We start from the raw sequence: 14,128 nt of genomic DNA on the forward strand, positions 1-14,128 counted from the left end.
TGGTCACTTTACTTTGATCCACCTTCCTCCCCGTGTCCTGCAAATTGTGTGCAGTGTTGTACCTTAATAGTGCAGCTGAATATGTTCCCGTTTCCCTTTCTATTCTGTCTCCACCTCGTGGCAGGTATTGGCAGTGCAATGATGGAACTGGTGTGAAACACTTTCACTTCTCAAACTCTCCAACTGTGGTGTAACTGAAAGCAGCAGAGGCAAACTGCTTCAGGGAGGGCTGTGGTAGAATTGCATATTCCCTCGCTGTCAAATTCCAAGGCAATTCCCTGCTCAAGGTTCAAGTGATATACATTAGTCTAGGACCAGACAAAAGTGGTTACTCATTAATGACTCACTGTTCCAACTCAAAAGGACATTTCATACCCACATCCTCCATTAAAACATGCATGTTTGCTCATTATTGATGCTCCATCTTGTTGGGCTAAATCTCCCACTCAGCTGGTCCCAAAGGATCATAGAATCAGAGGTTTACAACATGGAAACAGGCCTTTCAGCCCAACTTGTCCATGTCACTTTTTTTTAAACCCCTAAGCAAGTCCCAATTGCCCAGATCCCTCTACACCCATCTTACCCATGTAACTGTCTAAATGCTTTTTAAAAGACAAAATTGTATCTGCCTCTACCACCACCTCTGGCAGCTTGTTCCAGACACTCACCACACTCTGAACCCTTTCTTATCTCTCCCCTTAAACCTATGCCCTCTAGTTTTAGAGTCCCCTGCCTTTGGGAAAAGATGTTGACTATCTAGCTGATCTATGCCCCTCATTTTATAGACCTCTATAAGATCACCCCTAAGCCTCCTACACTCCAGGGAAAAAAGTCCCAGTCCATCCAGCCTCTCCATATAACTCAAACCATCAAGCCTCAGTAGCATCCCAGTAAATCTTTTCTGCACTCTTTCTAGTTTAATAATATCCTTTCTATAATAGGGTGACCAGAACAGTATTGTGTTCCATGGAAAACTGCAATTTGGCAGCATCTGACAGTGTAGCACTCCCTCAGTACTGGGCCTTCTATGATATTTTCCCCAACCTCAGGACGTGTTGGAGTGTAATGCATTTAATGTGGTCCATATGGACTTTAACAAGACTTCCGATAAGGTCCCACATGGCAGACTGGTCAAGGAAGTAAGGGCTCATGGGATTGAAGCCAATTTGGTACATTGGATTGACAAATGGCTAAGAGGCAGAAAGCAGAGGATAATGGTAGAGGGATGTTTCTGTGGATAAGGTCATGAGGGACATCGATAGGGAGAAACTTTTTCCATTAGTCAAGGGATCAATAACCAGGGGTCAGAGATTGATGGTAAGAGGTAGAAGGACAAGAAGGGAGTTGAGAAACTTTCACCCAGACGGGGTGGGAGTCTGGAACTCATTGCCTCCACCACCCTTTCAGGCAAAGACGTCATAACATTTAAGAAATATTTAGATATCCACTTGTGCTGCTGTAACCTCAAAAAGGTATGGGCCAAGTGCCAGAAAATGGGATTAGTGTCATCATATCTTTAAAGTTTATTTATTAGTCACAAGTAAGGCTTACATTAACACTGCAATGAAGTTATTGTGAAATTCCCCCTAGACACCACATTCCAGCACCTGTTCGGGTCAATGCACCCTAACCAGCACATCTTTCGGATTGTGGGAGGAAACCAGAGCACCCAGAGGAAACCCACGCAGACACAGGGAGAATGTGCAAACTTCACATAGACAGTGACCCAAGGGTGGAATTGAACCCAGGTCTCTGGTGCTGTGAGGCAGCAGTGCTAACCACTATGTCACCTCTTTGAAACCTTGTGGTGGGATCATTTACATTGACTGGAGAAGAGAAAGGAAGAATCAGTTTAACGTCTCATTTGAAAGGCCTTTAATGCACTTCCTGGAGGTCTGTTTCACCAATGTATTGGTTCGCAAAATGTCTGAATGAACATTCCAAACTTCTCAGAATAGTCATTACAGGAAGTGCAATAATATTAGATGGCAGTGGCAAGCACTGTTGCCTCAGTGCCAGAGACACAGGTTCAATTCCTGGTTTGGGTCACTGTCTGTGTGGAGTTTGCATGTTCTCCTTGTGCCTGTGTGGGTTTCCTCCAGGTGCTCCGGTTTCCTCCCACAGTCTGAAAGGTGTGTGGGTTAGGCACATTGGCCATGACCCCTTAGTGGCAAGGGGTTTAGGAAGGCAAATTTGTGGGGATAGGACCTACTTGGGATTGATGTCAGTGCAGGCTCGATGGGCCTAATGGTCTCCTTCTGCACTGTAGATTCTGTGTATTACATTTTTCTGAATAGGGCATGTTGCTCTGAGTTTCATCAATACAACTACAATACACATGATATTCACGAAATAGGTTCAATTTCAGGTATAGCCTCAAATGGGTTTAACACAGTTTCCAGCCCCTCAGTGCACTGTGGGCAAAATGCTTTCTCCATTGCACCTTCATGGCAGCGGCCCAATGTTTTATTGCGTCCCTCAACACCTAGTCTCAGTCCTTGGGAAGTGCCTGTCTGCACCACTGTGCTGGAAGACCAACAGGATCTGGGCTGTCCAGAGAGTGGCTTTCACCGAGGTGATGACCCTCCAGCAGTAGCTGATGTTTGTCTTGGCGTGTGCCCCTGGGAACAGCCTGCGGAGCACAGAGTCCTGGGGCAGGTGGGCCAGGAAAATCAACAATAACTACTCACTGCATCTCTATCCAAACTTTCTTTGCAAAGGTACATAGCAGAGGGAAATGTTTGACCATTGCTACCACCCCCCACCCCAGCCCTGGCATTTGCTCTGAGGGTAGTGAGCAGGGGCACAGAAGCTAGAATTTTACCACCCCTCCTGCCATGGGGAATTGGTGAGGGAGAGGGGCAGACCACAGAAATGTTTGTTGACGTTGGGCAGAATTTTACGGTTTCAGGACAAGCAAGGCTGTAAAATCCCACCCAGAGTTTGGGTGTGAAAGAAAGAAAGATTTAACAGGGTGTGCCCTTCCTGCCACCAGCCAGGCTGTGTCTTGGTGCCTGTTTGAAAGTTTTCTTGATGAGGCATTTGACAGTCTGCAAAGGGATCCATCTGACAAGGTCCACCATCTCCTTCTCCTCTCAGAGCAGTGGGGACCTAACATGCAGACAACTAAATGGTGTCAGGCTCCTCAAAGCACCTCCTTGCACTATTCCAAAGTGTGGAGAGACAAGTATACTATGAAAGGTCTGGCACTGAGAAGTTCCAAAGAACAAATGGACCTTGGCGTGTTTGTTCATAGATCTCTGAAGGCGGAAAGGCAGGTTAACAGGGTAGTGAAAAAGGCATATAGCACACTCGCCTTTATCAATTGGGGTATAGATTACAAAAGCAGAGAGGTCATGTTGGAGTTGTATTTGAACTTTGGTGAGGCCACAGCTGTAGTGTGTGCAGTTCTGGTCGCCACATCATAGGAAGGACGTGTATGGACTGGAGGGGGTGCAGAGGAGATTCATCAGGATGTTGCCTGGGATGGAACATTTGTGAAGAGAGGTTGGATAGGCTTGGGTTGTTTTTGTTGGAGCAGAGAAGACTGAGGGGTGACCTGATTGAGATGTTCAGGACTTGGAGGGGCATGGACAGGGAGTAGCTGTTCCCTTTAGTTGAAGGGTCAGTTAAGAGGGGACAAGTTAAAAGTGAGGGGTGGGGAAGGGTATTTGAGGAAAAACCTTTTTACTCAGGGTGGTGACAGTCTGGAATGCGCTGCTTGGGAGGGTGGAGGAGGCGGGATGCCTCACATGCTTTAAAAAGTACTTGGCACACCATAACATTCAGGGCTATGGGCCAAGTGCTGGCAAGTGGGATTAAGTGGGTAGGTTAGGGCCTTTCATGTGTCAGTGCAGAATCGATGGGCTGAAGGGCCTCTTCTGCACTGTAGTATTTGGTGATTCTAACATTGATTTTGTCTTGGAAAAAAACAGATATCCCCAAAGGCATTTTTGCTTCCCAGTGGAGAGGCCGTCCTTTGAAAAAAAAAAGAGACTTAGGGGAAAAAACAACTGAAACCTCACCCCACACTTCCACAATGCGGTTTCCTGAGCCCGAGAAAAAATTGAGGAACAAACTAATATCATTATTACCCCTGCAAACGACAAGTCACAACTCAAAGAAACAGCAGGTTTCAGCTCAGGAAAAGACTGGACATCAGTTGCATCTTTACACTGGAATAGCTTCCGTGGATTGAAGAACCAACTTGTAAGTTCCTTTTCTCTCTGAAACAATGTTAAAGGTAAAGAAAGTCAGCTTTCAATCAAAGATTCAATCAATAGATTATTTTATTCTGTTAGGAAGATGGAGATGCTGGCATTGAACTGGGGTGGCCACAGTAAGAAGTTTCACAACGCCAGGTTAAAGTCGAACAGAGTTATTTGGAATCAAGCTTTTGGAGTGTCGCTCCTTTTTCAAGGGAGTCTTGAAGGACCAACACTCCAAAAGCTCACGATTCCAAATAATCTTGTCAGACTTAACCTGGTGTTGAGATTTCTTTCTGTTAGAAAGATCAGAGTTAAAATCTAATTTAAGGTGTTTGTTCAGGATGAATTTTCCCCAAGATTTATGAAGTTTTCCAATTACTTTGTCGATAATTATTTTAATTAGCCTTTAGTGGATGTGGATGATTTTATCTGTTGATTCTCAGTTATTGAGTATGTCTAACATGGCGATGGAGAGATTTGTGGACATAAATGGAAATATGGAGTGCAGAAGGTAGGATTAAAACTAAAAAGTTCAGCCACGCTCTTGTTAAAGGACAGAGCAGGCTTGAGAACCTTAATCACAACTTCCCTTCCTCCTCTCCTGAAGGTGCTGATTCTCACTGGGGTACAGAGCCCCCTCTTCCATTGAATATGTTGACTCTCACTGGGGCACGGGGTGTTCAAACCTCCTGGTTACAGTTCAGTAAAGGAGTTCTGCTTCTTCATAAACTGCTTTATTTCTTTGATCCAACTCCACATACAATTCTCCACCAACACCCAGTGCCACCTGTAGTCCCTTTATATATCTGATTTCTACTGAACAATTGACATCAAACTAGGACTTAATAGGAATGAGTTAACAGACCTTCCAAACAGTCTCCTCTACCTTGGAGAAAAAATATTTTGATAAATATTGTTTCCACAGAAAAGCAGAAAGCACAAAAACACATCGTTTTCTCTTCCTCTTTTTATACATTTCTTGAAGAAAACATACATTCACGGAAAGACACACCCTTCCTTAATAATGCCCAAAAGTTTCTTCAAACTAGCCCGTCTTAGTAAAACAATTGGATAACTGAAAGCTACTATCGACCCATTTAATTTCTGATATTCCTTTTGTCCAGTATCTGCTTTAAAAACTGGCTATGGTCAATCCTCAACATTTTCACATTTACACTTTGTGCAGTGCACATTTTCCCAAAGGGATTTATTGTCAATGTGACACTCAATGGGCAGTTTACCCAAATCCCCCAACCCCAAAATTTCTGTTAATATCTGGGATATCCACTGCCTCTACAAGGCTTTGTGTCTCAACAATCATTGTGTTTTTTTAACCATTCTCCTTATTTTCTTTGTTTCCCCCACACAAGGAGACAGCATTTCCCCCCGAAAAAGAAATATCAAACCTCCCACGCTGGGGAACCCATCACAATTTGGCATAGGATGCGTCACTGTAAACTATGAGTTTCAGGTACCCAAGATCCCCTAAAAAGGAGAAACTCAAACCACACTCCTGCATTTTTAGTTCATTTTATTTGCTCTCATTATGTCTTCCACTGTAGGATCACTCATTTTTGTACTCAACTCTAGGACATCAAAACTAACATCTGGCCTACCCAGCCAATTCAGTTGCCCAATCAAACTTCACAGTTCCTCTTTTTTCTTCTTAGAAATCATCACGAGCTTTTGTGAAGCCCCACCATGGCGAATTGCTATTGGGCTGATACATCAGGAATCTTATTTGGAGAGCAGAGTAAAGTGACACCTGACTCAGTCTGCCCAATATATTGGAAAGCTCCTGAAGCCCGACTTCCAACCCCGAATTCCTTACTCAGTCCAGAAATTACAACAACTTCAAAATCACTACTGCTACCCCACAAAAATCATCGACATGCAGCATAAAGATACCAGAAAGATTTCCTTCACAGTGCCAGTAAAACACTGCAGGATCTGCTTTCAACTGGCAATCGTCCAACTTTAATAAAACTGACCTTACCAAAAATATACCAAACTCTAGACACATCATTTAGTCCATATACACATTTAACTTCGAGTACCCGTTCTGTGTTAGCTGCCTCTTTAGGAGAAGAGAAAAATATCTCTGAAGCAGATGACCCTGCAGAAAGGCAGCTTTTATATCGATAGATTTGCAATCCTGTGCCTTTGTAGATAACAGAGCCAAGATGATCTTTAAAATTACCTCTCCTGTCATAGGTGAATCCACCCTCAACTCCTGGTCTCCGAAATTTTCTTCAAATCCCCTCGCCACAAGCCTGGCCTTATACATTCCATCAGGAAGCACCTTTTCTGTGCAAATCCATTTGAGATAGAGCTCTTTGTCCCCTATCTGGTACCTCAAATTCATTCCAACGGTGCAGTTCAGCTTCTTCTACAACTTTTTCATCCAATTTATTGGAAGCCACCAAAACCTCACGAGTATGTGGACTTCTGCTCCTTGCAGCATTTGTAGTCTTACTCATATTCCAAGACCTTGTCAAGCTACGCCCTCAATCCCATCTGACATCTTGTTCTGTACGACCACTGCTTGATCTTTCCCTCCTGCGACAGGATGTTCTTTCAATAGTTTGCGATCTCTTCCTGTGCCAATGTTCACTATTTGAACTGGTGCTACGTTTCTGTGCTCTCCACTTTCAAACTTCATGTTCCCAATCCATGGTCCCGACGGCCTCCCTTGTATCCTTGTATCCTGTACATTCATGATGTGATCCTGTACATTCAAACAGTGTTTATACTTTCCAGTGGCCTTCCCTGCTCTACTAATGACAGTTGCATCCTTCCATTGACTGGACCATTCAGGCAAGTATGTCACTTTTGTACCAACCTTTGGCAGTTGTCCTTTAGAAAAAATGGCCTGTTCTAGTTCAGAAGTATTGTGTTCCCCTAAAGATACCCTGTCTAATTTCAGCTAACTGGACCTCAATTCTGTAACATGCGAGTGTCAGATGACCCTGGTTCCTCATCATGTTCATCTGCTCTTTTGAAATTTGCAAGTTTGTAATCTATATTCCAACAGTCTGATTGCCATGTTGTAAAGCAATCGTTTTACCATCTCTGCCGATAACCTTCCCTTTCATTAAACTTGTCTCTTATACTACATCCCCTTGCTGAAAAATGGTGTTTGATGGCCATACATTGTGCCTTAATGCTCTGTGAATTCTTTGAGACTTCTGCTTCCAAAAATGCTCTACTCGTATGCAATGCATTTAAATGCTCAAAGGCAGAGCTAATTGTAGTCCCTTCTCAAGCTGGAGGCTGGTCACTCAAAACGGAAGGAATTTTAGGATTTCTACCAAATACTAATTTAACTTGCAATTTGGTCTATCTGCCAAACTTTTCTGGAGAATCTCATCTATGGTTTCTCACACCCCGTTACTAAATGGGCTTTCCGCAGCTGTACTCATGTTTTCACATATTTCTAAAATCATTAGCAAACCTCTCTCCACACCCCCCCCCCCCCCTCCCCCCCAATTGTCTGTAAGGAACTTTGCCCCCATTCCTATCCATTTTTCCATGATCTGATCCAGGATTTCTTTCCTTTACTATGTACAGCAGTTGATTGTAGATTTAGTGACCAGACTTAGTCAAAGTGCAAAATGAGTATATTGTTTGCTTTATCCCAGATCTTAAGGCCCATGGCTACAATGTCGTTAAAACCTCTGGCCAAAGGTAGAGTTACTACCGGTTGTGATGGTGTCCTTCTTTACTTCCTACAAACCGATCACTGACCTGTTCTATAAGCTTAGCACAGTCCTCATCTCTTACCCCTGCATCCTTTAATAAATTTTGCAGCCTGCGAGGAGATGGATGCACAAATTGCTGATGCAGCTTTTTAAATCAGCTAAAGTCTCATTTCCAGATGCTAACACCACTTCTTTAAGCTCTTTACTCAAAAAATTATTTGTTATTAACAGAATACAATAGTGTCCCAACTGTGTACACTGCAAGTCCACCGTTTTTCTAAAAACTGTTGCCTTATCATTTTCCATATCCAGTTTTGTGTGAGCTTTCTTCATCAACAGTCTACTCAGAAACAAAGATCTCACTTGACACATCTGTGCTAATGATGAAGTGATTCACTCTGACAATATTCCCAGGGATCACCACTCTTTTCAGTGACTTCAGAGTATCATCATCCCCAAACCCGAAACTTGTGGGACTTTCAAACTTTTTAAAACTTTGTTCCAATTTTCAGTATTTAAAGATTCCAGGTAACTTTTCAACCAGTCAATTCCACACACAGTAGATGTGCAGCTACTGTCCAATGCAGCTCAATTAAAGGACTCTGCAACCAAAACTTTCATCACAGGAGTAAAACTTCTCATTAAGACAATGCCTTCTTTCTGGTCACTAGCTTTCTCCACTTCCGATTCTTCCTCGTCATCATGTGTAGCTTCAAACACTATTAGGCCATTTCGGACAGTTGAAAGCATAATGAAATTTAGAGAGTCACACCAAGAACATCAATTAATCATACCCTGGGCAGTTCTGGGGGTTCATTTTTCTGTTACCATGCTCCACATCCTTCCTCCTGTTATAGATATTAAAGGGGTTTTTGTCCTCATAATCTGTGTCCCAATCTTCTGCCGTATTCCCATAGCCAGCCTGTGCCTGTACAACCTTACCATCCTGTTAACAGTATATCTGCTACAGTCTGTTTTATCACTGACAGACTCATTTATCATTAAAAACCATGGGGATAGAATGTTTCCCTAAAAATATTTTTAAAGCCTCTGACATTTGATCATAAGGTATCTTTGTCTGCAAATTTAATGCCCGTCAAAACCAGGAGCCTTTGTAAAATCTTGGTAATTTTAGCACAGTCCAGTAACTTAAACACATTGACGAAGGGAAAGCAGTAGATGTGGTTTATATGGATTTTAGCAAGGCGTTCAATAAGGTCCCCCATGCAAGGCTTCTAGAAAAAGAGAGAGGGCATGGGATCCAAGGGGCTGCTGCCCTGTGGATTCAGAACTGGCTTGGCCAAAGGAGGCAGAGAGTGTGTATAGATGGGTCTTTTTCTAAATGGAGGTCGGTCACCAGTGGTGTGCCCCAGGGATCTGTTCTGGGACCCTTGCTGTTTGTCATTTTCATAAATGACCTGGATGAGGAAGTGGAGGGATGGGTTGGTAAGTTTGCTGACGACACGAAGGTTGGTGGGGTTGTGGATAGTCTGGAAGGATGTCAGAAGTTAGAGGGACATAGATAGGATGCAAGACTGGGCAGAGAAGTGGCAGATGGACTTCAACCCAGATAAATGGGTAGTCGTCCATTTTGGCAGGTCAAATGGGATGAAGGAGTACAATATAAAGGGAAAGACTCTTAGTACTGTGGAGGGTCAGAAGGACCTTGGGGTCTGAGTCCATAGGACTCAGAAATCGGCCCCGCAGGTGGAGGTGGTGGTTAAGGCGGCGTATGGTGTGCTGGCCTTTATCAATCAAGGGATTGAGTTTAGGAGTCCAGGGATAATGATGCAGCTATACAAGACCCTCGTCAGACCCCACTTGGAGTACTGTGCTCAGTTCTGGTCACCTCATTACAGGAAGGATGTGGAAAAGATTGAATGGGTGCAGAGGCGATTTACAAGGATGTTACCTGGATTGAGTGGCATGCCTTATGAGGATAGGCTGAGGGAGCTCGGTCTTTTCTCCTTGGAGAGACGTAGGATGAGAGGAGACCTAATAGAGGTATACAAGATGTTGAGAGGCATAGATCGGGTGGACTCAGAAGCTTTTTCCCAGGGTGGAAATGGCTGCTACGAGAGGACACAGGTTTAAGGTGCAGGTACAGGGGAAATGTTAGGGGGAAGTTTTTCCGCAGAGAGGGTGGTGGGCGAGTGGAATCGGCTGCCGTCAGCGGTGGTGGAGGCAAACTCAATAGGGTCTTTTAAGAGACTCCTGGATGAGTACATGGGACTTAATAGGATGGAGGGTTATAGGTAGGCCTGAAAGATAGGGATATGTTCAGCACAGCTCGTGGGGCCGAAGGGCCTGTTTTGTGCTGTAGTTTTCTATGTTTCTAAATGCCAACACGGAAATCTATTAAATTCTGACCAGGTTTCATACACATTTACTAAGTCATCCTTTTGATAAATCTTATCCATAAAGTTTAATAAATTACCCAAACCTTCTTCAGAGTTCAAATGCTCCAACTCCAATTCAGAAAATACTTTGTATCTGATTTTACTTCTATACAGTAAAGAAAGAGCCAAAACCACACCGTGTTTCCTTTTCCCCCAAAAGCAGTTACCATGGTCCACATCATGACTTCACTTCTTCATTGGCCATAAGATCCAGCTTGTGAGAAAAATGGCAGATAGTCATATCCTAACTCTGGGTTCAGCCATTTTGTTGTCTCCTACTCACTCCTTTGTTGATTTAGAATTTGAGTGAAGTCTCCTTTTTTTTCCCTTCAAGAAAGTCATAACTTGCAGCCCTTTACTTGGAACCAAAAACCATCCTCTGCTACCATTGTTTCAACTTCCCAGTTGCAGTTCAGTAAAGGAGACGCAAGTTCTACTTCTTCACAAACTACCTTTATTTCTTTGATCCAACTCCACACACAATTCTCACCAACACCCAGTGTCACCTGTGGCCCCTTTATATATCAGTGATTTCTATTGAATAATTGACATCAAATTAGGACTTAATTGGAAGGCCAGTTCACCCATTCTCAACACAGCATCCCCTCCTCTCCTAAAGGTGCTGACTCTCACTGGGGTACAGGGTCCCCCTCCTCTGCTGAAGGTGCTGACTCTCACTTGGGTACAGGGTCCCCCTCCTCTCCTGAAGGTGCTGACTCTCACTTGGGTACAGGGTCCCCCTCCTCTCCTGAAGGTGCTGACTCTCAGTGGGGTACATGTCCCCCTCTCCTCTCCTGAAGGTGCTGACTCTCACTGGGGTACATGTCCCCCTCTCCTGAAGGTGCTGACTCTCACTTGGTATAGGGTCCCCTCCTCTCCTGAAGGTGCTGACTCTCACTGGGTTACAGGGTCCCCCTCTCCTCTCCTGAAGGTGCTGACTCTCACTGGGGTACAGGTCCCCCTCTCCTGAAGGTGCTGACTCTCACTGGGGTACAGGGTCCCCTTCTCCTCTCCTGAAGGTGCTGACTCTCACTGGGGTACAGGTCCCCTCCTCTCCTGAAGGTGCTGACTCTCACTGGGGTACAGGGTCCCCTCCTCTCCTGAAGGTGCTGCCTCTCACTGGGGTACAGGTCCCTCCTCTCCTGAAGGTGCTGACTCTCACTGGGGTACAGGGTCCCCTCCTCTCCTGAAGGTGCTGACTCTCACTGGGGTACAGGGTCCCCCCCTCCTCTCCTGAAGGTGCTGACTCTCACTGGGGTACATGTCCCCCCCTCCTCTCCTGAAGGTGCTGACTCTCACTGGGGTACATGTCCCCCCCTCCTCTCCTGAAGGTGCTGACTCTCACTGGGGTACAGGTCCCCTCATCACCATAAGACTTCCATAAGTTACAGTTGTCACTTCCCCCGTGCCTCATTTCTCATTCTTCATGCTCCAATAACGTGTCAGCAGTTCTTTCAAGCTGGGCGTTACAGATCACCCTTCTCCAGTTGCGGTGCCAATAACCATGCTTTATCCAGCAGCAGCTCAGCGATGAGCAGGAGGAAACTGGCTGTGAATAATGTTGGCCGTGTTACTGAGATCTCCACTGGGAACAGTATAATTCAGGCTGAAATAAGGGTTGGACCGTCGATAGGTTGAATCATACACGGTCCAAGACCCCAACAACCATTTGAGAATTGAATCTGCAGACTCTACTTTCACTGACTGTTTTCCATCTTCCATTCAGTAAACCTTACAGACATCTGACTTCAGAGTAGGATTGGGCCACTTGGCCCTCTGAGTCTGCTCCGATATTCTGTAAGATTGTGACTGATCTGATTTTAACCTCAACTCCATGTTATCAGCTCCCTCAATAATCTTTCTCCCCCTTGCTTATCAAGAATATATCGAGCTTTGCCTTGAGAACATTCAAAGACTCTGCTCCCATCACCTTTTGATAGCCAAGTTCTGCACGCATGAGGACGGCCTCAACCAGGATCTTGGGTTCATGTCACACTACTTGTAATCCCCACCATATTGCTTGGGCTTGCAAAATCCTACTAACTGTCCTGGCTTGAGACAATTCACACCTCTTTAACCTGTGATTATCCCTCTCTCCACGCACAGTGTTTGTACGTGAAAAGACTCGCATTCCAACCATTCTTCACATTCCAATCTGTAGTTATCTTGCAATTGTGTCTTTGCCTATATATGCCTTTTTTGTGAACCCACCTCTCCACTTCACCTGATGAAGGAGCGGCGCTCCAAACGATCGTGATTCCAAATAAACCTGTTGGACTTTAACCTGGTGTTGTGAGACTTCTTACTGCACCTTTTGAGGAGGAGTTGTAAAGACTCAGCACCCTCTGAGAGAAAGAAATTCTCCTCCTCTCTGTCTTAAATGATCAACCCCTTATTTTTTAACAGTGACCCCAAGTTCCTAAGTTCTAGATTCTTCCACAAGAGGAAACATCCTGCCACTTCCATTTTCTCGATACCCCTCAGGGCCTTGTATGTTTCAATCAAGTCATCTCTTACTCTTCTAAAGTCTACTTGATTTATTTAAGTCTCTACTGGCTTCCTTACTCCTACAAGTCATGTTCAAACCCCCAGGCTCACTAACCTGCTTTGGGTCTGGGGTGGGCAACACCGCAGTTTTAAATTCTCATTCTTGTTTTCAAATCCCTCCGTGGCCTAACCCTCCCTATCTCTTCAACTTTCTCCAGCCCTGCACCCCCCTGGAATCTCTGTGCTCCTCCAACCCCGGCATCTTACACTAGATTGATTTTTATCACTCCACTATTGCCTGGGTTTGCAAAATCCTACTAACTGTCCTGGCTTGAGACAATTCACACCTCTTTAACCTGTGATTATCCCTCTCTCCACGCACAGTGTTTGTACCTGAAAAGACTCACATTCCAACCATTCTTCACATTCCAATCTGTAGTTATCTTGCAATCGTGACTTCATATGGTATCATATCTCCATTCCTGGACTAACCCTGTCAAGGCCCTAAGCTCTTCCACTCCACTTCCTCTTTCAAGAAACTACTTAAAACTTAGCTCCATCACCAAAAGTTTTAGTTAGTTGTCAGAACATCTCTTTAAGTGGTTCAGAGTCAAATTTTATTTAAAGTAAGTCTTTTGGGAAGTATGTTGATGTCTGACCTGGAAATATATCGCTGTTCCTTCGCAGTCGCTGGGTCAAAATCCTGGAATTCCCCACCTAATGGCATTGTGGGTCAACCCACAGAACATGGACTGCAGCGAATCAAGAAGGCAGCTCACCACCACTTTCTCAAGGGCAACTAGGGATAGGCAATAAATGTTGGCCAACCAGCGATGCCCATGGCGCACAAATGAATAAAATAAATGTTCAAGGCGCTATGTAAATGCAAGTTGTTATTATCACTGATTAATTTCCTGTGTTTCTCTCTGTAGTTGATGAACAATGAAAATGGGCTTGTGCTTGTTCCTCTCATCACTTATACTCAATGGTAAGAATGTCTTATAGACCTACTAAATTGGGCTTATATTCTCTGGAGTTTAGAAGAATGAGAGGCAATCTTACTGAAGTTTAAACATTTCTGATGGGGTTTGATAGGGTAAACACTGAGTGATCATTTCTGCTAATTGGGGAACCTAAAGCACGAGGCACAGTGTCAGGATAAGTCAGTCACAGTCTCAGGGACGGCATGGTAGCACAGTGATTAGTACTGCTGCCTCACAGTGCCAGGGACCCCCCATTCGATTCCCGGCTTGGGTCACTGTCTGTGTGGAGTTTGCAAGTTCTCCCCATGTCTCCTTGGGTTTCCTCTGGGTGCTCCGGTTTCCTCCGGGTG

General features: G+C 44.5%; 1 protein-coding gene across 2 annotated transcripts in view; it reads left to right on the forward strand.

The window, feature by feature from the left end:
• Positions 1-4,098: 4,098 nt before the first annotated feature.
• Positions 4,099-14,128, forward strand: part of LOC144480041 (uncharacterized) — a 40,146-nt gene continuing 30,116 nt past the window's right edge. The window contains exons 1-3 of one of the 2 annotated variants that reach the window (XM_078199202.1): positions 4,099-4,209; positions 6,969-7,029; positions 13,728-13,783. In XM_078199202.1, the coding sequence (XP_078055328.1) occupies positions 13,738-13,783 (46 nt within the window). In that variant the 5' untranslated portion in view covers positions 4,099-4,209; positions 6,969-7,029; positions 13,728-13,737. The remainder of the gene's footprint in view (positions 4,210-6,968; positions 7,030-13,727; positions 13,784-14,128) is intronic. The other variant, XM_078199203.1, reaches the window with a different exon arrangement.

The sequence above is a fragment of the Mustelus asterias genome, chromosome 27 (assembly GCF_964213995.1).
Source record: "Mustelus asterias chromosome 27, sMusAst1.hap1.1, whole genome shotgun sequence".
Classification (NCBI taxonomy): domain Eukaryota; kingdom Metazoa; phylum Chordata; class Chondrichthyes; order Carcharhiniformes; family Triakidae; genus Mustelus; species Mustelus asterias.